The sequence below is a fragment of the Cibotium barometz genome, chromosome 20 (assembly GCF_041138505.1).
Source record: "Cibotium barometz isolate CiBa-2024 chromosome 20, ASM4113850v1, whole genome shotgun sequence".
In the NCBI taxonomy this organism is placed as follows: Eukaryota; Viridiplantae; Streptophyta; class Polypodiopsida; order Cyatheales; family Cibotiaceae; genus Cibotium; species Cibotium barometz.
In genome coordinates this window covers 14,417,972-14,443,594 of record NC_141065.1, presented here as the reverse complement: position 1 = coordinate 14,443,594, position 25,623 = coordinate 14,417,972, and the positions used below count along the sequence as shown (strand labels likewise).

At 47.3% G+C, this 25,623-nt stretch overlaps 2 protein-coding genes and 1 pseudogene across 4 annotated transcripts in view; 2 read left to right on the top strand and 1 right to left on the bottom strand.

Annotated features, from left to right (window-relative positions):
- Positions 1 to 25,623, top strand: part of LOC147627555 (uncharacterized) — a 150,768-nt gene that overhangs the window by 47,899 nt on the left and 77,246 nt on the right. The gene's annotated exons all lie outside the window — the stretch shown is intronic.
- Positions 14,723 to 17,003, top strand: LOC147627558 (uncharacterized). Its single transcript, XM_086814471.1, has 2 exons — positions 14,723 to 16,440; positions 16,524 to 17,003. The coding sequence occupies exons 1-2, from the start codon at positions 14,852 to 14,854 to the stop codon at positions 16,864 to 16,866; spliced, it is 1,932 nt and encodes a 643-aa protein (XP_086670597.1). The 5' UTR covers positions 14,723 to 14,851; the 3' UTR covers positions 16,867 to 17,003.
- On the bottom strand, positions 24,784 to 25,290 carry LOC147627557 (uncharacterized; annotated as a pseudogene).

The window sequence follows — 25,623 nt, the reverse complement described above, 5'->3', positions numbered from 1 at the left end:
GTCTCAAGTAAATGATGTCTGTCATAAAAAAACTCACATTTACTTAATTTAGCATATAGTCGATTTATCTTAAAATAGATAAGACAATCGTGAGGTGTCTAACATGATCCTGAAGAGTACGACTATATATCAAAATATCATCCAGGAACACAACCACAAATTTTTCTAAATGTTCACGAAAAAGATCGTTCATCATTTGCTGGAAAGTGGCTGGAGCATTGGTTAACCCAAAAGGTAATACGAGAAACTCGTAATGGCCATACCTAGTCCGAAAGGCGGTTCTTTCGACATGCCTTTCATGAATACGTATCTGGTGATAGCCAGTTTGTAAATCTATCTTTGTGAAATATTTCGCTCCTGCTAACCGGTCAATCAAGTAGGGAGAGGATAACGGTTCTTAATTCTCAGCTTGTTCAATCTTTTGTAATCTATACACATTTTCCAGGAATTGTCCTTCTTTCTCCTAAGCAACACAGGTGCACCCCAAGGTGATTTACTTGGACGGATCTGGCCCATTCTCAAATAATCTGCGAGTTGTTTAGCCAACTCATCTTCCTCAGCTTGGCTTATCTTGTAAGGTGGAATACTAACAGGATGAGCACCAGGGATCAGGTCAATACGATGATCTACTGCCCTTTCAAGTGGTAAACCTGATGGCAGTTCCTTAGGAAATACATCTTGAAGCGAATCAAGTATCTTCTGTAATTCTTTGCTTTCAAATACACTTAATTCATTGACATCCATAGAAGGTATAAGAACTGAAGAAAGTGAAATCAATACACAATGGAAAGCAGTATACAAAGAAGAATCCATTATATTTTCAAAATCAACTGTATTTACAAGAGGTGCTTGAGAGGGATGTATACAATCACCTAAAATACTATACAGGGTGTTCCTATGCTGAAAAGAAAAAATATGACTAGACCAATCGGACTTGAAGAGTCTTAAACCACTCAATCCCTAATAACAAGTCTACATGTTCTAGGTGCATAAGATAGCATTCCAGAGTATCTTTGTAGTCCTGAATCGGGATTAGTAGCATCTCCACCTTTCGATTCCATACTTGCCGACCCGCAGGTAGGCGTACCTCATAGGTATGATCGCCGGGTGACGTATCAAGACTCGATTTCTGCACAAGTTTGTAGTTAACAAAATTGTGTGAGCTGCCAGGGTCTAGAAGAATGTGGATTCTATGGCGATTCACTTCTCCATAAACTCGGAGAAGATCATTCAAGCCAAAAACTTTAGAGTTGAACAAACAATCAGAACATGTACTAGGGCGAGAAAGTACAGTAACTGACGTACCTGTCAAAGACAACTGGTTAGCTGCCTTTGGCTTGGGTCCTGCGTTGGTCTTTACACCCTTTTGCTTCGGGTACTATTTACGCATGTGTCCTTTTTCTTCGCAGATGAAACGTCGTTCCTCCTTCGTGAGCTTTAAAGCCTTAAGGAGCCGTTTCTTCTTCGCTGGTGTCAAACTTGAATTCTTCGAAGGTTGGTCCGAAGACTTTTCTTCATTCGTGTTAGCCATTGGTGCGGAGAACTTTCTTTTATGCTTGCTCCCCTGCTCAGTAATGGGTTTAGACTTGGAAGAGACCATGGTATCATCATAGATACGAGCTGAATGAATGGCCTCGTCCAAAGTTTTGCATTTGTTATTTTTAACTTGTAATCAGTATGAGTCGGGTAAACCGGCTATGAAGATCCCCAAAAGAGTTGTGGGATCCATCTTTGTAGCTTTCATCTCCAAGTCCCTAAACTTCTGGAGGTAGACCTCATAAGTGAGGTGCTGCGAGGTCATGGTCAAAGCTGTAAACCGGGCAACAACATCGTAATCATCCTCTTTCTTAAGGAATTCCTTCTTGAAGACGTGTTCAAATTGTGCCTAAGTTGTTGGCTTAGGGTTGAGTTCCTTCCACCAAAGCAAAGCTTTGCCTGAGAGAAAACCTGCTGCTAACTGGATCTTTTTTCCATCATTATATGAATGAAACTGAAAATGGACTTGCCACTTATGTAGCCAAGTGTCCATGATCTCCTTGGTACCCTGCTTTTGCTCGCCCCCGAACTGTTCCGGAGTAATGTTGGGGCATAAAGCAGAGGCCAAGGTATCCATACCCGAAAGAGTAGATAGGGTAGTGGTCAAGAGAGAGATGGAGTTCTGCAAAGCTTGCATCTGCGTGGCATTTGTGCCTGACGTTCCGAAGAAGCAGCTTCGAGAGCTACTTTGAACTCTTGGAAATCAGATTTGGACACATAATAGTGAAAAAGATTGGCATCGGTATCTTTCGTAGTAGCCGGCAAGCCTTCGCGTTCGACAAGGGGCTCCAACTCGGATTCTTGGGTCGACATTTCGAAGAGGGCAAGTGGAGAGAAAATTCGATCTTGCACAAGAAAAGTGCGAGAGAACTTGAGAGCTTGAAAGAGGGCAAGTGGAGAGAAAATTCGATCTTGCACTGTGGCAAGAAGCCCACTTAAGGGGTTTATATAAGCTTCCCCAAAAGCAACTTGAGCTTTTCGTTTTGTGTTTTATATATATATATGTATGTATGCATGTATGTATGTATGTATGTATGCTCTGTTTTCTTAAAAAAAAACAACTTTAAACCTTAGGGGGGTCTTTAAACTCTTTAAAAAAAAAGTTACAAAAAAAAAAAAACGAAAGCAATCCAAATCGGCGTTGCTTTTACTGTTTTTTTCTCTCTCCCCTCCTGGATTTAGCGCCGCTGGCCTGTTTGTTGCCGTTGCCTAACTTGCTGTCGGCGGATGCGTTGCTGTCGTGGCTGCCTGCGCCAGCCTCCGCCTGGGCTTGGCCGCCTGTGGACGGCAGCCTGTGTAGGCCTGGCCACATGCCGACGTAGGACTGGGCGCCTGCGTGCGTAGGCCTGGGCGCCTATACGCCTGGCTGCCTGCACGCTTGTGCCTCCCACAGCCCGTAGCCCACGACCATAACGCGACCACGCAAAGCCAATCGATCACCTCTCTCTCTCTCTCTCTCTCTCTCTCTCTCTCTCTCTCTCTCTCTCTCGTACAAAAGTGAACATGGTTTTTTTTTCTCACACAACTGTTCATGCGACTGCACAAACACAACCAGCCTTCTTCTTGCAAAGCAAACAACCCCTTGAGACTGTTGCCGGCCTCGGTTGCATAAAGCAGGTGCACGTCGGTATCTCGATCGATAAATAGATACACCGGTATCTCGATCGGGAGTACTAGGCTTCCAACAGAACGGTCAGAGGTTCAAGTCCTCTTTGGTGCTACATCGTTTTACTGACTCAGAATAAATCTTTAAAACGATTGGACTCCTTAAGCAAACATACGTCTTATTGTTCCAGATCGAATTTAGGTCGATGTAGAAGGCATAATTGGCTATTTACTCCAATTGTGCAAACGAACAGGTGTTCATGGGGACTATCTTATGTCAGGCGGTTCACGAGCTGATGGACCTCCCTTCGTCTTCCTTCCACCTTTATTCGTTGGTCGCAACTTGTTATCGTTGGTCGAACGCTCTTGAGTCGTGGTTCTAGGGATGCAGGGTCGAATGGTGGCGAAGCAGGGTCGAATGGTGGCATGGATCCTTCATTCGTATCTATTGCGGAAACCAATGGCTTGCTATCGCTTTTTGGTTGGTCGACTGAAGGGCAAATCAGTACCTGAGGACTTTGCCGTGTCGAATGGTGTCTACGAAGCGAGCTTCCTGAGGAACCATGTCGAATGGCAAAATGCAGGTCAACCGAGGGCTTGCTATCCTGTTCGAAGGCCAATCCCAGATCGTCGATCTCTCGCTTCAGGTCATCGAACATACTCAAAAGTGAGAAGCATTTGGCCTTACGGCCCTCTTCCAAGGTATTATGGTCTATCCGCTTTGCGCTTGTAGCCCTCTTCGCTTCGCGCCTGTGGCTTCTCTTTGCTTCATGCCCTACGTTCGGCCTGTAGCTGCTCTTCGAAGGCCTTATGTTCAGCCTGTAGCTTCTCTTCGAAGGTCTTACATTCGGCCTGTAGCTTCTCTTCGAAGTCCAAACGAATATCTTTGACAGCTTCCTGAACGGCCGACCTAACAATGCCTTCTATATCTTGGGCTAATAATCCATGCGTAGAAGGCTGCGAAGTGATTTGGGTTAAATTAAAAGGCTGGTCAGACCCGGTCCCTAGCGTGCCCGGCCTCTGCCCTTTGATTCGGGACTTCTTGTCAGCCCCTTTCCCTCTGGTACGGGATTTCGGCGAACTTGTCAGCCCCTTCCTCTTCCCCTTTCCCTTTGATTTACTGGATTTTGGCTCGTCAGCCTCTTCCCCTTTCCCTTTGATTGGCGGGGCTTCCGGCAGAACTAGTTACACCTTCGTTAGGTAAGATGCGATGGGGTCCAAGCCAGTAGTGGATATCCTTGTCTTTTGCCACCGTTTCGTTCTACCTCCTTCAGCTGCGTGTATTCCTCCACCGTGCCTCATCTACACCATCTTTGCAATTTATCAAGCAAGCGTCCATCACTTCAACATTTTTCCTGCGTAATTCTTTGGTAAGTTATCAAGCAATCACTCCTGGTCTTAAATGTTATATTCAATCATATATATCATGTTTTACCTACGTTCATTAGATATTGGGTCAAACGAAAGGCAATGTCTGACAAGTCACCACGACGTGAAGAATGAATTACGATTTTTTCTAATGTAGCCATATCGCATTATAGTGTTTTGGACATACTTTCTTGTCTTATACATTGTTCTGTCCCTGTGTGATGTATGTTATCTATTACTTATTTCCATGACCTACTTTGTGAAATGAAACGCTCTGTGCAAGAAATCACTACAGCGCGTTGAGGGTGCGCGTTGAGGGTATGACGATTAGGTCTGATATGCCTCTATCGCGATGTAGTGATTTGGACCTATTTTATCGTCATAGGTGTTGTTAGGTTATATTGGGCTAAACGAAAGGCAATCACGCACGGTAGAACCTGCCGAATCTCAGTGATAGGAACTTTACTTTATGGAAGCGGACGCGCAACATGTTTAATGGACACGGATTGGTTTAAGCAGAAGGGTCCGGAGTGAGGGGGGCAGAAAGTAACTCCTTTAATTAGCTCTCGTAATCAAGGGACCTGTATGCCGGGTGGATATTAGGCACGTGGACATCAAATCTACCCACTTACTTGGAAGCAAGTACATAGTGGGCATCAAAATCTCTCACACGCTGCTTGGGAGGCAGATATAGCTAGACATGGTGAGGGTCAAAGACACAAAACAATATTTACGATTCAAACGATATTAGAGTTAAGGAACCCGGAATGGCTATCAAGCAGGGTTCAAAGCCGAGGACTCTGGACGTAGTTCGACAGCACGATGGGCTCGAATCCGGACTGAGAGTCTGGCCCTGCAAACGGGTCCAGGAGCAAGGTAGCCTTGTCATATCATCGTGAAACTCGCAACATTTACCTTGGTTAATTAACTCAGGCGGCTAGACCACCTCAGAAGTGGGTATTGAAACAACTTCATATAGAATTTGAAAGGTATATTGCTATACTCAACAAGAGGGTGGTAGAGGCTTGGAATGACGTGTCTTTGGCGAGTAACGGGATTCGAACCCGTGTTTTCAAATTCACAATCTAAGACTGTGACCCATTGAGTTATACCTGCCCCCAGGGCTAGGTCCCCGCCCCTTCAGATTTAGAAGGGGCCCACCCTTGAAATCAATTCAGACACGTCCGTACCCGGTATCGGATTCGAACCGATAGCCTGGAGCAGATTCGAAGTCTGTCGCGTTTACCAATTCCACCAAGCAGGTATGCTCACTATCCGACTCGAACCGATAACCCTTGAAATGGAACAGATTTTAAGTCTGTCGTGTTTACCATTTTCACCAAGTGAGCAAACGGGGGAAGCAAAGCTCTTTTGAGAGAGAATGTGGGGCGGGGATGATATCTTGCTGCTCTGCTCGACCCACTCGGGCCCTCATCCGCCACTTTCTTCTCTCAGCTCGGCTAGACAGAGCTTGCTCTGGCTCGGCCAGACCCTTTGAGCGGTTCTTATCGAGGGTTCTTGGCGGGAGGGATTGAGGCGACCATGTCGACCTGGAGCAGCAGCACTTTGTAGCTGGCTCGGGGTCACGCTTTTTCGTGTTTATCAATCCTTTTGTTTTGCCTTCTCTTCGAATCACCGGTGTGTTCACATAGCATGGTTTTGTGTATAGGCCCCGGAGACACGGGACTCGCCGTCCAAGTTATTTCTTTTATTATTATTACTCTCTCTTTTTTTTTTTGGTTGGAAATAGATTGGTACGAGGAAGCCCATTGTCCTCGTGGCGCTTTCACCTCTCGCCTATCGAAGTGATGTTCTTTCACTTGGTAGAAGAACTTGTCTAGAGAAGGATTTCCTATTTAGATGCTTTTAGCGGTTCTTCCCTACCAACTTAGCTACCTGGCGCTGTTTGTTGGTGTTGGACTCACACACTCACACACACAAACCTGCACATAAGGGTTAGGTGCAGGATAGAGAAGCTCACACACAGAAAATGAGAGAAAGAGAGAGACAGCCAAAAGTGTGGTAGCCACAAAATGCAAGTCAACCCTTGCATGTGTGCCACATCCATATAATATAGAAGTACAAAATATTATATGTAGAGTGTCCTTTCACACTTGATATCCAAGGGGAAAAACCACATGGGAAAAAGTGCCCTTGGTTAAGCCCTGTTCACACATAGCACTACCATAAGTGAGCATATGCCTGTAGGGCAGTAAGATAAATTGATCTCCCCTGCATGAAGCCTCTCTTTGACATAGTGATAATGAATCTCAGTGTGCTTGGTACGTGCATGAAATACTGGATTTCGTGCCACGACCATAGCACACTGGCTATCAGTGAGAATGATGGTGGGTGTCTGCTGACACTCACGAAGATCAGCCAATAGTCTCCTCAACCATACACAATCTACTGTAGCTGTGAAGATTGCCCTGTACTCAGCCTCACAAGTAGATGTGGCAACAGTGGGTTGCTTTTTACTCAACCAAGATATGCATGAACTGCCAAGAAAAAAACAATTCCCACTGGTGGATTGCCTGGTATCATAATCACCAGCCCAATCTGAATCACTGTATGCATAAAGCTGCAAGCTGTCCCCCCTAGGATAGAACAAACCAAGATCTAGGGTACTCTTAAGATAACGAAAAATGCGTTTGACTGCTTGCCAATGCTTTGTGCCTGGGCTGTGCATGAATTTGCTCAACAAAGACACCCCAAAAGATATGTCTGGCCTCGTGTTACACAAGTAAATGAGACATCCCACTGCCTGGCTGTAAATGCCGGCCTCAAAAGGCTCTCCAATATCATGCATAGTAAGCCGTACACCTGGTTCTACTACTGGAGTAGAAATGAGCTTACATTCATCCATGTGAAACCTTTTTAGCAAACTTTTTATGTACTTAGTTTGCTGCATAACAATGCCATCATCTGTATGCATAAACTGTATGCCGAGATAGTAGTGTATGCATAAACTGTATGCCGAGATAGTAGTGTAAAGGTCCCAAATGTGACATATCAAATTCAGCTTTCAAATCAGCTTTGAAATTTGAAATTTGTGTTTCGCTAGTACCTGTAATGATCATGTCATGTACATACAAGATGACTATGAGAATATCTGCATCGGTTTTCTTTACATATAATGTGCTTTCAGCTGGACTATTCACATAACCTTGGTTGGTTAGATGAGCATGTATTTTATCATACCAAGCTCTTGGAGCTTGCTTTAACCCATACAATGCTTTGTGTAACCTGCATACTTCATGTTCCTCACGAGGAACTACAAAACCAATGGACTGATTTACATATACTTCCTCCTGTAAATCCCCATTTAAGAATGCAATTTTGATGTCGAATTGATGCACTTTCCACCCTTTATGTGCAGCCAATGCAATCACTGATCTTATTGTGGTCATTCTCGAAGTAGGAGCAAAAGTCTCTTCATAATCTATTCCCTTTTTCTGGGAGTAGCCTCTAGCCACAAGTCTTGCTTTGTACCTGTCAATAGTACCATCAGACTTTCTTTTGACTTTGTACACCCACTTTGTTCCAATGACATGCTTGCCTTTAGGCAATTCCATAGGATCCCAAGTATTGTTCTTCATGATAGAAGAGATTTCAGCTTGCATAGCTTGCACCCAATGCTCATTCTCATGTGCTTCTTCATAAGAAGAAGGCTCTTCTGAATCAAAGAGACCACCCGTTGCTAATGCAGACTCCCCACGATGTATATTCAAAGCATGGCTGGAACTAGCCCTTAGTCTACCTGTGAGTGGAGCTGCAAGTTTACTTTCTTGCAAAGTTTTCAGCAACCATCTTGGCACTGACTTGGCTGTGTCTATGGCTGTTTGCTCTTCCCTGACAAGATCTTCCACTTCTTCCATAGAAGGGGGTTGAATGGGTGGCTGTTCCACATGTTCTACATGAGGATTTTCTTGTGTAGGGGCTGGCTGATCTGAATCCCCCCTTATTGCAATGGGTAATAGTCCATCAAACATGTCATGTATGCCTGTATCATTACTTTTATACAAGTTGTACATGGGCTGTTCTGAATTTTCAGCAAATACCACATCTCTACTAACAAAAATCCTTCGTGTTGTTGGATTATAAAGACGGTATCCTTTGCTCTCATTGCTATAGCCTACAAAAATGCATTTCATTGCTTTGTCATCTAGCTTTGTTCGGAGTTGTTCTGGCACATGTGCGTATGCCAAACATCCAAATGTATGCATATAATCCACTGTTGGCTTTCGGCTATACCAAGCCTCAAATGGTGGTATGGTTTTCAAAGCTTTTGTTGGACACCTATTCAACACATGAGTTGCACACATTATAGCTTCCATCCAAAATTTGTGAGGCAACTTTTGTGCTTTCACCATGCATCTTGCCATCTCCATGAGAGATCTATTTTTCCTTTCAGCTTCACCATTCTGCTGCGGTGTATAAGGCACAGTACATTGGTGTTTGATGCCCTTTTGCAGCATATAATCCTTGAATGCATTTGACATGTATTCTCCACCTCTATCTGAGCGGAGTGTTTGGACTTTACATTCACACATATTTTCAGCCATTGCTACAAAGTGTCGAAAGCATGTAAACACATCTTCTTTCGCTTTCAAGGGGTAAGCCCAAGCAAATCTGGAGTAGTCATCACTGAATGTGACGAAGTAAAGATGTCCCCCTATGGATAGTGTCCGCATTGGACCACATACATCTTTGGGGAATGGTTTTCGTTGCATCTTTCCCGAAATACACCACACATACATGTCTTGGTGGAGACTCAAGAGGCGGCATATTATCAACCATATGATGCTTCTGCATAAGCATCAAACTCCGAAAATTTACATGCCCAAAATGAGCATGCCATAGCTCTGCATCATGCATAGCAGGAGTGTGGGCAGCCATTGTATTTGCATCATAAGTACACTTGTCATAGCTGTCCAGCTTATACAAGCCTTTGTATCGTGTTCTAGAAGTGACTATTTCATAACCCTTTGATGGGTCTTTTACCAAACACTTCCCATCTTCAAATTCAACCTTTAAACCTTGGTCGTTTATGGTTGAGATGGAGAGCAGATTTTTCTTTATCCTTGGAACATACAATACATTTTTCGTACATATATTGGCACCATTGGCTGCAATAAGTATGACATTGCCAATTCCCTTTACTGGATATGTGGTATGATCTGCACATGATACAGTGCGGCCATTTGAAGCATAAACCAAGTGTTGAAATACATCTTTGCATGAAGTGATGTGGCTTGAAGCACCACTATCAAAATACCATGATACATTTTGTCTGTCAGATGCAATGCAAGACATATCATTGTCTGAAGCACTTGGTTTGCCACTAGTGCATGTGACCAAAAAAGTGTACTCTTCCTGGATTACATTAGCCGATTGCTGTGGTTTGTCATCAGAAGAGTCTGCTACTGCATTGCTTGCTTCTTTCCTTTTCTCTTTTGCAATCCGCTTTCTACATTCACTAATGTAGTGTCTAGGCTTATGGCAGTAGTGACATTTGCCCTTCTTTTTGGGCTTGTTTGCATCCCCTTTGTTAGACTTTTCACCACCAGAAGAGGGCTGTCCATGACCAGCCTTGCTAGACTGTTGTCCCCCATGCTTAAAGCTCTTTGCTTTACCCTTATCCTTGGCTGTAAATGCCTTGTCTCCACCACGGTTGCTCGATAAGTTTGCTCTTGTTTGCTCTTCCTGCAAGAATAAACCCACTAGCTCTTCAAAAGTGACGGGATCACCACCTCCTCTCATTGAGAGGTTGAGAGAGGTGTGAAAGCCCAAGTAGGAAGGGAGTATTGGTGACCATCTGTCAGTCTGGGATAACCTCATCAGTGTTGAGCAATTGTTCCTGCAAATCTCTCACTTTGGTGAGATGATCTGCCATGGAGTCACACTCATCCATAGAAAGAAGATCCAATTGCCTCTTCAAGTAGGCAACTCTTGCCTCAATGCGTACCTGATACATTGCTTCCAATTTGTCCCATGCAAGCTTCGATGTCTTGCAAGAACGAATGTGCGGAATAATAGTCCTTTTCACTGAAAGGGCTATCAATGACATGACCTGTGCATCCCTAGAGTCCCATCTCTTTTGCTCTTGTGTGGGAGCAGGTTCTACATCAGGAGCTCTTTGAGCACCTCCCCTTTGAGGCGTGGCTAGTTGTATGGTAAGTGGGCGTGTGTCATCACCACACACGATGCCCCAAAGCCCTTTGGCTACTAGCAAATTACGGATCATGAAACTCCAAAGGGAGTAGTTAGATCCATCCAACTTGTCCTCCTGGGTGAGCACACCAAATACATCTGTAGCATTTTGAGCCATGTCAACAAATTATACCTGCAAGCAAACCAAGCACCAATATGCACTGCCAGGCAACCAAATATCCTGTGCAAATGTTTGCCTGCAAATTGAAGCAAGTGTAAACCTGCACCAAATTGTCCAATTACACACAATGTGTATACATACACGACAAATCACTGCTGTAATGCCCAATTACATGCTCCAATCCGAAAAGCCCCCACTCCAATCGCTTCAATGTGCATTTAATTGGCGAATTTTCACAAAAGCCCCAAATGTTTGCAACTCAAAGAGGCTCAATTTGCTGATTTTGACCTCAATTTGGAAAACCCCCAAATTGCAATTTTTCAATTTGGCCTCAAATTGAGAAATCCCCCAAATTGCCTGTACCACCTGCAACTTTTCTTTGAATCTGACTTGCACAGAAGTGTCTGCAAAATTTTTATATTTTAATGCATATTTTCACTCACATGAATAGTACCTGCAGGCGAGTGCAGTACGGATGATAGAGACTTGAATTGCAGGCGTCGATGTCGTTGGAGGCTAGTGCAGGTCGACGTGCACTGCCAACGGTGGTCTGAGCGGTAGGGAGCCGCGAGAGCTGCAGCAGAGAGTTGACGTGTGGGAGGTGGTGGCGCATAGAGTGGGCGGAGGCGTCGGAGACCTGGGCAGTAGCGCAACCAGTCGGGCCGGGGGGGGGGCCGGAGCTGGGCGGCGGTGGTTGCCTGCGCACTCGCGCCACCGATAGAGGTGGGCGGAGCCGGCGGCAGTGGAGAGCTGTCCACTAAAGAAGCCGGCTGGGCTGAGCGGCGCGGCTGGCTGAGAACCAAGAGACGGTCGGAACATGAGTTTTCGACGGAAATTCGCCGACGGAATCCCACTGTCAGCTGCTGCAGGCCCTGGACGGAATCCCACAGTCAGCTGCAGGCCCTGGACAGAAGCTCTAATACCAATTGTTGGTGTTGGACTCACACACTCACACACACAAACCTGCACATTAGAGTTAGGTGCAGGATAGAGAAGCTCACACACAGAAAATGTGTGTGAGAGAGAGAGAGAGAGAGAGAGAGAGAGAGAGAGAGAGAGAGAGAGAGAGAGAGAGCCAAAAGTGTGGTAGCCACAAATGCAAGTCAACCCTTGCATGTGTGCCACATCCATATAATATAGAAGAACAAAATATTATATGTAGAGTGTCCTTTCACACTTGATATCCAAGGGGAAAAACCACATGGGAAAAAGTGCCCTTGGTTAAGCCCTGCTCACACATAGCACTACCATAAGTGAGCATATGCCTACACTGTTACTGGCACAACAACCGGAACACCATAGGTTGACCCAACCCAGTCCTCTCGTACTAGGGTAAGCTTCTCGCAGTTCTCGGCTAACCAACGGTAGATAGGAACTGAACTGTCTCACGACGTTCTAAACCCAACTCACGTACCACTTTCGTCGGCGAACAACCGAACCCTTGGGACCTTATTAAACCCCAGGATGTGATGAGTCGACATCAAGGTGCCAAACGACTCTGTCGATAAGAGCTCTTCGGAGTCATCAGCGTGTTATCCCCGGCATACCTTTGATCCGTTGAGCAAGAGCCCTTCCACATGGGACTCCCGGATCACTATGGCCGACCTTCGTCTTTGTCCGACAAGTAAGTCTTACAGTTAGGCAGGCTTGGCAGGCTTATACCATTACGCTCACAAGCTGTCAGAATATTAGCTTGAGCCTACCTTCGCACACCTCCGTTACTCTTTGGGAGGCATCCGCCCCATATAAACTACCCACCTTGCAATATCCCGCTTCTGACAGCAGCGGCGGTTAGGCATCCAACGACGAGAGAGTGGTATTTCAAGATTGGTGGCGACATTGCGTGCCATCACCTCCCATCTATCCTACACATTAAATCAAGGATGTGACTGCAAAAGTATAGTAAAGGTGCGCGGGGTCTTACCGTCTAGCCGTTAGTACTCAACATCTTCACGGAGAATTCAATTTCATTGAGTCCATGTTGGAGACAGCGGGGCAGTCATTACCTGTAAGTCTCGCTAAACCTTTTGTTTAGCTTGGACTCTCTTTACCCAGGCCTCCTCCTTGGTTCCGAAAAAATGAGCCATAGCGGTAAGCCTGGGTGCTCCACGTAAAGTCTCTGGGGATTGGACCTCTGCTATCCAGTCTGGATGTTTTTCCAATCTGGAGCGAGTGCATGCTTTTTCATTCCCCAATCCTACGGATCGTCCTTTGTGTCATATCTAAGTCTTTGGGGACAAGCGCACTTAGATCTTTAAAGTGTTCCCGCATGTAATGTGGCCTAAAACCTAATAATTACTTAGAAGGTTGGCATAACCTACTGTGTACACCATTCATGCAGGTCGCTACTTATGCGACACAATTGTGTTAATCAAACGGCAATGGATGTTATTCATTTCCACGCCATCCTCGCCTATCGCCTTATAGTCGCCTATAATTTCAGACTATATCATCATCTTGAAGGATGTTTGGCGTGTGGTCGTTGAGGATCAAGTTTGGGTCTTGGAACTACGTTCGCGGGCGCACAGTGGGAGGCTACGAAAATGGTCAGCTGTGGGGCTCGAAAGACGATGTATTTCCAACTTGCTATCGTGCTGATGGTCCGCGCACCACATTTTCCATTCAGCCGTGGATAGGCCGTAGGTTGGTTGAAAGCGCAAAGGCGCTTTCGACGGATTTTTTTGATTTCATCCCGTTTTGTATGAGTGTTGGATACTGAAACCCAGACGGATGTCCTGGCATATTGCTCGATTGTGTTGTCGAACATCTCTGTCAAACCACCCCTTTGTCGGGTAATTTCGCTACCTTAGGACAATTAGAGTTACTGCCGCCTTTTACCGGGGCTTTCATTCAAAGCTTATAACACTTCTCCTTTTTACCTTCCAGCACCGGGCAGGTGTCAAACTCTATACATCGTGTTACCAGTTAGCGGAGTCCTTTGTTTTTAATAAACAGTCGCTACCCTTGTACGTGCCGCTTTCCCAATCCTTCGATAGGAGAGCACCCCTTCTCTCGAAATTACGGGGCCATTTTTGCCGAGTTCCTTTAACATGGTTCTCTCAAGCGCCTTAGTATACCCTACTTGTTCACCCGTGTCAGTTTGGGGTACGGCTGGTTTTGCACTTCAAATTTTGAATCGCTCTTCCAATTCCACGAAGTTTTTTCTCGGGAGTTGAAACCCGGGGGTGACTTTTACGCCCCCTGCCCAATCATCCAATTCACGAGTTTAACAAACACGCATGGTTTAGTAGTCAAAGCAACTTCGTCGCTTTCGTATACCCATCGGACGTTGCCCTTTCGGGGTTCCTCAGGGACCAATTCACTCTGCATAGATTGAGTGAACGCAGAAACCCTGGAATTGGCTCGTGATCATGTTTTTCACATGATTTCTTGTTACTGATGTCAGCATTCTCACTTTTGGTACCTCTGGGTGTTGTCACCAACAATCTTCCTCGATTGAAAGAACGTTGCGCTACTGACACTTGAAAAAGCTTCTTTCAAGGTCTTGTCGCTTCCGTGAGTCACTTTAGCCCCGAGACATTTTCAGTGCCATGAAGCTAGACTAGTGAGCTATTACACTTTCTTTGAGGGATGGTTGCTTCCAAGCCCACCCCCTGGTTGTTATCGCTCGATAACTTCCTTTTCCACTAAGTGATTGCTTAAGGACCTTAGCGTACGATCTGGGTTGTTTTCCTCTCGACTTTGGATCTTAGCACCCTAAGTCTGTCTGTACAAACCAGTGTTGCATAGAAACGTGTTTCATACAGTTTCAAAACGTACGAAACGTTTCGTACAGTATGAAACACGTTTCATACATCATGCAGTTTTTAAAAACCTTAAAAAACGTTTCCTTTCGTGAATCATACGGCACAGTTCATTCACGCTTCCCAGTGGCGGCCGCCTGTGAGTTTGCCGATTTGTGTGCCATCCTTCGATTCCTTCCATCGCTTGTGTCGGCTCCCTGCTCCTTGGTGTCCTTGGGCCTTGTGGAGGTCTTCCAAAGGGGTAATGTCATGTTTTGCTTTAAGTTGGTTTTCTCTGCACAACTCACAAAGCAGCACACTTTTTTCTCTTCCATCAATATTTATGGCATATCTTCCACGGTCCACCCTTGCTCTATTGAGATTAGTTTATGTTATGTGTCGCACTTGCAGGGCCAACAATCTGCATTTATCCCCGCCTTGTAGGATGCCTCGAACAGGTGATTCTCTTTGGAACAATGTCACCTTCGAGTCTAGATATGGTGGCTCAGGCTCCGGAAAGTGGAAATGCAACTTTTGTGCTGATAAGCACCATGGTAGTGTCACCAGGTTGAAGGCACATTTGTCACAAACAAAGGGTTTCGGCATTGGGCCATGTAAGCATGTGCCACAAGAAATCTATGATAGCCTCAAGGCTTGGAAGGCCATGCAGCTAGGTATCCCTCTTGAGGATATCCCCAATCTGGGAGAGCCTGAAGCACGTCAAAGTGTCTCCAAGAGGACTCGCAGTATCAGAGAGGAAGATACCAGTGGTGAGGTTGCAGGTGGTTCTAGCTCGGCACCTCGAGCCAAAAGAACTAGTCTTCGAGTGTTCAAGAAAGGACATGTACAGGCATGGATGCAAAAGGCTGCCATGAAAGAGGCAACGAGGGAGTTGATGAAGTTGTTTATTCAATGTGGATTATCCTTCCACATTGTCAGGACTCCTCGATGGAAGAAGGCAATGAGAGCTATCTCCGGCATTGGGTGTGAGTGGGATGGCCCCTCCTACGAGACATTGCGCACTACTGAGCTTCGCAAGGAGCAACTGGCTGTGGAGATGGAGATGGAGCCTCTCAAGGCCACTTGGGCAAAGTATGGTTGTACTTTGCTTTGTGATGGATGGATAGATGCGCGGAAGAGAAATGTGTACAACATTCTTGTGTCCTCCTGCAAAGGCACAATGTTCATTCGTGCCATAGATGCATCGGTGCCAGGGATAGTGGTTACAGGGGAGTTCATTATGTCCCACATGCGCCAGGCAATCAATGAAATTGGGCCTAATAACATTGTGCAGGTGATCACGGACAATGGGTCCAATTGTGTATCCATGGGCAGGATGTTAGAGGAGGAGTTCCCCAAGATTGTGTGGACACCTTGTGCAGCACACAGCCTTGACTTGATGATTGAGGATGTGGGGAAGCTTGATTGGGTGAGCCATGTATTTTCAGCTGCATCTACCATGGTGAACTTTGTCACAAAGAGGCCAAAGGTTTTGAGCATGTACAGGGCCAATAGTGATCTTGAGCTTCTAAAGCCCTCCAAAACTCGGTTTGCATATATGTTTATTGTGGTGGAGAGACTAGTGAGAGTGCGACATGGCTTATTACGCACTGTTGTGTTTCGTGAATGGACAGCATGGGAGGACAAGGATGAGCTCAAGTCTATAGCATTCTCTCGTATGGTCATGAGAGATACTTGGTGGCAGGATGCAGAGGGACTTGTGAAGGCACTTCAGCCCATGTATAGTGTCCTTCGGCTCACAGACATGGAGGGAAGTACCATTGGGCTGCTTTATGAGTTCATGGACAGAATTGGTGAAGCTCTCAATGATTTCACTACCTTGTCGCGTGACAGGTGCTCACCCTTGGGCTTTAACTTTAGTCTTTGAGTTATTTTATAAATCTTGATCTCTTATGTATGTCACATGTTACATGTAGAGTTCAAGATATTAAGGAGATCTGGAATCGGCGTTGGGATTGGTTTCATAGGCCAATCCATGCTGTTGCTCACATTTTGCATCCCCTTTGGAGGAATGAGGAGCAATACCTCAATGAGGAGCTAGAGTCAGGATGGATCGAGTACATTACCAAGTTGGTGGAAGTGGGAGGTGATATACAGCTGATGAGAAAGCTCGACGATGAGCTTCTCATTTACCGCAACGGTAGCCATATGTTTGGGCGAGCTACTGCATTGCTCAGGGAGACACAGTTGGAGCCAGTGTCTTGGTGGGAGAAATACGGTATTGGGACACCCAACTTGGTAAGGTTTCTTGATTCTTGAATCTTGTATCTTTGTCTCGTGAGTCCTACTCTCTCAAAATCTACATTCAAATGCTACTCTCTTTTTGACTCTAACTTAACATTCTTTTTTGTATAATGTAGAGACGGATTGCATTGAGAGTTCTCTCCCAGGATTGCAGTTCAGGACCTTGTGAGAGAAACTGGAGTACATGGGCTCTTTTTCACACGAAAAAGAGAAATAGACTCTCCTCAGCACAATGGGAGAGGCTTGTCTTTTGTCATTGCAATCTCCGATTGCTAGAACAAAAGCGTCATCCCATTGAGCCTCGCCAAGTGAATCCAGATAAGATTGATATCATGAAGTGCAAGGAGATTCCCGACATTCCTCAGGAGGAGAGAGACATCTATTCTATGCTCTATGAGGAGATCATGGCTCCGGCTCGCACTACACGATCTTCTCGAGAGGCTAGTACTAGTGGTGCACCTGCACCTCTAGAGGATGAGGCCTTTGAGGACTCGGCTACTGGCAGTGACCTTGAGAGTGAGGCTACAGAGGCAGAAGATGCAGATGAGGATGCAGATAGTAGCTAGCAGCTGCTGCCAGTATCATTTTATTTGGACATGTTATTTAGTTTGAACTTTGGACATGTTATTTTTTTTTCCCGAGAAAAGATCCTTTCATTAGTTATATAAAAACGCCCGTAGGGCTACAAAAGATCGCTCCTGCTCCTAAGAAAGATAGAGCAGCGAATACATCATGGCAGCCCGGGAGACTCTCCCTAGGTGCTGCAAAATACAAGCATCAGTATAAAGAACTGAGCGGCTAAATCATACAATGGGGGGGGGAAGAGCCAAACAGGTGGCCTGTAGTGCCAACGGGGGGATCCCGTGTGTAAGGTGTAGAAAGGGCCACAGCGCCAAGTGGTGTGAAAGGCCTGGCGCCGTAAGATCGCCTCATCCGAGTCTCCCCGAATGCGGTCGTACTGTCCTCGCAGGGTGTGGATCAACTCCTGCCAAATCCCCCGTACAGTCTCTGCTGGTGGCTCCAATCTCCCCTCAAAGGCCGTAAAGCACCGGGCCCTCCAGGTGAACCAGATGGTGAGGCTGCTGAGGAGCTCCCATCGTAAATCCCTCTCCTGTGTCCAGTTGGCGGACGAGAAATCCGGTGCCGGAACCAGGCGAGGCTGGCCCCTAATAAATCTGATGGCCTGACTGCCCTGCTCCATCTCATAGCCCATAGCAGGCCCTGACGAAGTCGACCAAGCAGTGGCACCCCACGTAAACATACCCTCTGGAGAGAGGGGGGCCAGAATACGCAGCCAAATCTGCTGTGCCTGAGGGCAGTCCCAAAGGCAATGTCTCTGTGTCTCCATAGGGTGGCCGCATCGGACGCAGGCCGCCGGAAGACCGCTGTACACAAGCCAAGTGCCAACTGCTGAGCCCCTGTGGGCGACCAGCCACCACTGAAAAGACGAGATCCTGCGGGCCTGCCGACTAGCCCAGAGCCGAGCCCAAAAATCCTCCAGGAACTCCTGTGAGAGTCCCTGTAGACGCCAATGCCCCGCTGCCGCTGGAGAGACCGTCCTCCTCGCCGTCAAAATATGCCGTCCCAGCCGAACAGTATACTGGAAAAAGGTGATCTCTGTGGCCTCAAGGGATGCATAAGGATCATGCCACTCGTACTCCCCGGGGTCCCACTGTAGCCGGGCCAAGGGGCGCGTTGCATATGCCCATATGCGCCAATCCGGGAGCACATCAGCAGGGTCGGGGTCAATATGCCACTTCCGAGAAGCGGCAGCCACTACCCGAATCCTCTGAAAGGTGCACTCTGCAACCAAAGGCGACTCCACCTCCACTCTCTGGAGTCTGCCCTCATCCTGAATCTCATAGTAGAGGCATCTGCCATCCTCAGTGCTAGCTCTGACAGCAATCAGGATCTCCAACTGTGTAAAGGCTCCCATCCACCGTGGGGCCACTGGCTCTAGAGGCGTGAACCACTCCTCTGTGAGTGCCTCCTGTATATCATCCCTCATAATCAACCCCCCTCTGAAGTGACTCAGCCTCTCCACCTGGATCTCCTCTGGTAGACTGCAGAAAGCCTGCCAGTCTCCAAAACTACGAGCTGGGCCTGCCGCTAAAGGTCCCCAGGCTAGACGAGGCCGAGAACCCAGCATATGACCCTGCTCCGTGCGAACCGCTGGGCTCCAGATGAGCGGCTGCCTGGCCCGCTCCTCAACACAAGAAGGAGGCCGTTGAGAGAGCCCCGGTCTCAGCAGCTCCCAAGCTCTCAGGATACTCAAAGCAAATCTGTCCTCCCATCCTCTACTGAGGCCTGTCCTCCTCATCTCTATGAAGATCCAGCGAATCTCTGGTGCCCAAGTACCCCCTGCTGGGGGCGCTCGAGCCTGCAGTCGCTGCAAGAGGAGCTCTTTCCAAGGCTCAGCGCCTGGAAGCAACCCCCGAACAATAAGCTTCCCCAATAAGGCTCTACTCTGATCGACTGGATCTATAATACCCAAACCGCCCTGAGCCAGCGGAAGAGTAATAACTGCCCATGCAACCTTTGCCCGAGCTGGCTGACCGTCCCTCCCAGACCACAGAAAGTTCCTGATCAGCCTCTGTACCTGGCTGATGCAAGAGCTCGAGAAAATCCAGCAAGACGTAATGTACCACATGGTCGCTAATAGCACCTGATTTGCCACCACCACCCTCCCAGCCAAGGATAGTCGAGCTGTACTCCAATACAATAGCTTCTTCCGAATGCTCAGAAGAAGCGGGGCAATCTGCTGCTCAGGTGACAAATCTAGGCCAATCTGGCATCCCAAATACCGCACTGCTGTGCCTGGAGGAATCCATCTAAAACCGGGGTCCGGGCTCCATGCCGGAGTGGGAGCACTACTGATCCAAAAGGCCACTGTCTTGCGCCAATTGATCAATGCTCCCGAAGCTGCACTAAAAACCTGGAGCGACTGCTCAGCCCGAATAAGATTGGCCTCATGGCCATGCAAAAATAAGCCCGTGTCGTCTGCAAACTCAGCATCAAGCAGGTCCTTCCCCCGGACTGGGAGCTGCAGTCCTCTCAAACCAACCTCTTCTGCCGTCAAATACATACTCATAGCCTCCGCAAAGAAGAGAAAAAGGAAAGGGGCGAGAGGACACCCCTGACGGACTGATCTGGTCAGCTCAAAACTCGGCCCCCGTCCTCCTGGACATGTTATTTGTTTTGATCTTGGATTTTGAGTCATGACTCATCACCCACGTGGTGATGCTTTTGATTTTTGTTTAGTCATCAGTGATCACCCACGTGATTTGTGATATCATCATATCTTACATGTATTTTGTTTTTATTGAAATGAATTCAATGTGGTCTCTTATAAGTTATGTCAACAGTTTTTTCTTTTGTATATTTCAAGTAAAAAATATACATGTTTTTTCTGTTTTGTATGAAACCTTTTTGTACCTGTTTCTTACCTTTTATGAAACGTTTCAAAACGTATGAAACCTGTTTCATACCTGCCGTTTTTGAAACGCCTGGCAACTATGGTACAAACTCATGGCCCGTATTCGGAGTTTCCTTGGGTTCGGTCAAGCTTTGGGCTACCCTAGCCCATTGAGTGCTCTACCTCAAGCCATGAACATTATACGCTCTACTTACATAGATTTCGCGGAAAACCAGCTTTATCCGATCTTGGTTATTCGGATAGGTAAGCTCGGAAGAGCTTTCCCCCCGATGGAACCAAGGTAGGATCAAAACGTACGTACAGATCCAATCCGTACCGTACATCCATACCATACGGGGATCCCTACGTACGGATGGATCCCTACGTTTTTAAATTTTTTTTTTTTTGGTTTTTGTGGGGTTTCACGTGCAATAAACGTTTCGCTGTTTTGTTGTGTTTTGTTCTAAACTTCTGTGCCTTCTGTACGGCGTGCCTGCGTCTTGCGTTTGGACTCTGGAGGTCGTACGACCTCAACCTTCCGTATGTATTTTTACCAATGGTATGTATTTTTACGTACCTCAAATTTTTTTCCGTACCAAACAACGTACAGTACGTACTGATCCGTACAGTACATAACGTTTGGTACCACCTTGGATGGAACTGCACGTGCAAGTTTCCTTGCATACGGCTTAAATGACGAATGGGAAGTCTAGGCCCCTTGCCGGCGCAAAGCTTTTGGTACTTGCGTTCCTCGCTCCAATTAGGGGGGGCTAAACGAGATAAGCGCCACGTGCTTGGGAATAAGGCCTCAGTTTCCTCGGTTTTCGGCATGAAATCGGGTGTGCGGAGGAGAAATGGCCTTACGACCCTTTTTCGGTCCCTAGCGGGCCCGGCCTCCGGCCCTCGCACAACCTTCGTGGCGTTACTGCTCGCACTTATTCACCGGAAGCACGAAAGCGTGATCGTATGAGTGGTCTTTTCATGTTTCGTCACTCATGATACGAGTTAGCACCGGGCCCCCAACTCGAAAGGTCAGGTCGGCGATTCATCGAACAAATAATCGTCCAACCGGGGAATCTTTGGTTCAAAATACGGACCTTCGGCCTTCTTTCGTAGAGTGAAGGGCGTGGGTGAAACCCTTGCTGAATGAAGGAAGAAGTGCAATGGTTGATAATTTTGAAGCGGACTCGGATGCGTCTAGACATAGTAAATAGAACTTGAATTCAGGCAACTAGGATATGACATAAGCCACGTGCTCTGAACACATAAACCAGTGTTCGATTCGAAAGGTTCGCTTATGTGGGACACGCATCCCATGGTTCAGGCCCGGTAGTTCCCGTAAATCTCTAGAAGTCATCACGAACGAGCCACACGCGGGGAAACTTGCATGTGTGGTTCTGACCAGAGAGGGAAGACCTACCCCATCGGTTTCTAATAACCATCGTACCGGTCGTCGCTGGCGCACTTATAATGTTTGCTAATCTACTATATAATAATGGTATGAAAGACAATTCGACATATTTTCGTGAAATATTGCCACTATTAAGTACGGCTAGTACTATTGCTACGTGCTTGGATTATTTCAAACGGGAGAGGTTGAATGCTTTTGAATCTATTGTATTAACTTCATCTTCCACTCGCAGTATGCTTTTCATGGTCTTGGCCTACGATTCAATTGCCATGTACTTAGCTATCGAGCCTTAAAGTTCATGTTTTCATGTGATCGCAGCCTTGAAGTGAGACTCTGAATTTTCCATGGAAGCCGGCCTAAAATATTCCATTTCAGGTGCATTCCCCTCCGGAATATTATTGTTTGGGTACGATTGGCCAACCAGCGATATATGGATATACATATATTCATCGGACACACCTCGCCAAACGTCCCTCGGCGATGGCGACGAGCTATGCCTTAATCTCCTATGTGCGACATCTCAAAACCTGGTTGGGATAGAGATTCCGCTGGTCTCATTCCATGGCGGAAAGAGTCCTCGGCGTAAAGTTAAGATTAGATGAAGTAGAGCGAAAGAAATATACTTGGAGGAGGGTCCTGAGGGTGCAACCCAACAAGGGCAACGGGAGGGTGCGGAGAAGCCCAATACTTCAACTAGAGGAGCAACCTTAGTTGGTTCACTACCCAGCGCTACATGTTCTCCTGAAATCGATTTTCCCAGCCAACCGTGTCTTATATGTTTTTTCGCAAGCAATGGGTTAGGCGGCTCTCTGGCCCTACCACCTTTTTGCTTGCCTTCACCTTTCTCGAAGTGGGTCCGTTCCTCCTGGCTTTCCTTCCCTGGATCTACTATGGGAACGTGCGTGGCTTGGCTTTGCTCTCGAAATTCTTTGCAGGTTGGTTGGGCGGCCGAGTTCGTTTCGTGCGTCCGCAAGAGTTGGATCGAGGCGAGGACTGAATCTATCCCCTCCGTGGCCCCCCCACGTTCTTCCGTCCTCGTGTATTCGGGGCCGATTGGGAATCCGATGCTATGGCCTCCTATCGGGGAATGAATCTATCGGTGTGTCCATGGTTGGATGGGAATGGGCCCCTAGGGCCTGTTTCATGGAAAAGCAACGTGCCATTTGGTGGAGAGTTCACCTTACTCGCCATAGAAGTAGCTTTGGGGTGAACCAGCCACTTTGTTGGGTTTCCCCACGTCCAAGAACAAAGTACCTCGTCGGGTTGGGCAATCTCGAAAAGTTCTCTGTATACCACAAGCAATTGGCGCCATCGGGGTCACAGTGTAGCGGCGTTTTTTGCAATAGAAAGCCTAATTGATTCCGAGTAGGCATAGTGAAAGCAAAATGTAAACCATGGGAAGTTCTTTTAAAAAGACCCGAGATCGGGTGTCATGAGCAGGTTGATAAGAAGGTGGAACGGACCGAACCCACATGTATGGAGTAAAAGGCTAATCGAACCCGGAGATGGCGGGTTTTCCAACCCAACCCGCGAAATCAGTAGAGCCCAAAAAGAAGCGTTAGGATCGTTACAGCGGCCCTTTGGTAGCTTACTGCTTGAGCCACTCTTTACGGAGTTACACGTGACATGATGCCACGAAGCACTGCACTTGTTCGCCTATTGGGCCCTAGGAACATTCCCTTTTCCCAATTTGGAATGCAGATTTCTCGGGGTTACACGACGATCAGCAATTTTGTTTTTTAGTAATAGAAACAGCAGCGGCTATTTTGGCTCACGTAGCTCAAAGGATAGAGTATTCCTATATACCAGGAAACTAACCGGTTCGAGTCCGGTCGTGGGCTGGTGGGAGGAACAAGCAAGAATGGTTCAATACGGCGTCTAACAGGCAAATCAAGAATTTCACTTCGAATCCTGGACCCTAACACCTTGCTGCTCATGGTGTTTCACGATCAGTATTGGAAACGAATGGAGAAGCGGTAGAATGTGTGGAACCGCATATTGGATTACTCCAATGCGGCATGAAGCTGTTGGCGCCGAGTTGGCATATCCCACGCCGTTAGCGATGCTCCGCTTGTTCCCTGACACGGGTGGCGCGTGAAGGCAACTTCCGCGTCGTAAGCACCGAGTCGGTTTGTTGAGCAACTCAAGTGGGGCAAATCGCCTAAGGGAAGTAAGGGAGAAGGTCGTGAAGGTGGCCGCGTTATCTATATTAGAGGTCAGCATAAATGATAGGGAGAACCTTAGTCCTCTACTTCCTTTGGTTATCTCACGAGCCAACCACCGGGGTTTCTCGAAAACAAGAACGCGTTGGCGGGTCCTAGAGTGCCCGTCAAGAGCGCACGCGCATGCCTCCGGGGTGACTATCACGACCTGTACCGTCCGCATTTCGGCACAGTGGAACGTGTAACCGGCCCGGGGTTCCGTTTCAACCTACACTTGTTTCATGTTGGGATGGGTAGGCTAACCGCAAGGGATAGACCAAATCCTCAGGTCGGGTGGGATGGCACTACTGGCAAATACTGTCTGGCAAAGACGTAGGCGCGAGGTGTGATAGGCCTGCTAGCTAAACGGAAAGCGTACAAGAAAAGCAACCCGGGACGAGAATCGACGAAGCTACGGAAGCGTAACTAGGCAAGCGTCGAGCCGGGAAGGTCGGGTCATTTGACGAGAATGGAGAGGCCGATTTCTTCTGTTCAAGTTGGAGAAAGGAGTGAGAATGAGGAGCTGGCCTTACCGCGGCTAGACCTACGTGCCGGGCCCGAGGCCAGGCCTTGGCGGGTTTACGGTACAACAGATGGCGCTGCCTACAGGGAGGATAATTTGCTTTCCTCCTTCCTCTGGGGGAAAGTATCCTCTTTAACGGGGGGACCCTGGAAGGGAGTTATGAAACAAAGGGGCAGCAATCGTACACACATAAGCTACCAAACAAGATACATTTCACCAGCGAATGAATGCCGGGCCGCCCCGTAAGAATGGCGCAAGCCGTATGCGGGGAGACTTGCACGTACGGTTCCGTTGGGGGGATCCGGCCAAGAAGGACCGACGCCTACCCAACTAGGGGCACGGAAAAATTAATCGAGTATAAAACGTATCTCTAAGCTTTACCTCATTCTGATCGTTTGGAGGGCGACCGTGAAGTCACCGAATGAAGTCCTCCTTGGAGTTGGGTAGTGCAAAAACCCACTAGGAGCGGGTATTACTAATCGACGTATAGGATATGATGACGGCAACATCATGTCGTAAAAGGAGATAACCGGGAATAGCCAACTCTTGGCGTATCTCCAACTACACCCTTAAGTGGCAGTTGAATGGGGAGTATCGTGAATGCGAGATGCCAGCGGAACGATCAGCCGGACGTGTTGGGCAGCTAGGGCTTTCTCCCTACCGCGTCTCTCCTTGTGTGTTGAAGATCCAAAGCGAGTGCACCGGGGATGAGGGAAACTGGGATTCGATATGGGTATAGCAAACATCTGAAGCGTAACTGCACACACACGACCTTTGCCGAGAGAGAGGAGTATTCGGTGAATTCGGTGAACCACACTTTCGGATAGATGTGTGGGACAGAGGGCTCGTAGTACCTGCCTACCTTTCGCTTCGGGAACTGTGTAAGCATAGGGTGCTGCTAGTGTCGCAAAAGGGAAGGGGCCTAAATCGGCAGACAGATCGACGCCGCACACTTGAGCAGTGTCAGGCAGAGTTTGTGCCAGTCAGAACACCCAGATAGGGAATTGGCCAGTCAACCCTTCGAAGATGTTGCCAGAATGCACGACTTCCAGGGTCCTTCCGTCTTGGCCAGAGCACGACTCAGCGCTTTATCCCCTAATTCTGTTTGCGAGGTAAAGGAGGGCTTGTCGCGCCCCGCACTCTCCTTAGCCCTTCGGGCCTTAGACCCACGTTCGCTGCTCCGTTGACTTCACAAACGAAGGCTCTAGTCCTGATGTCACCT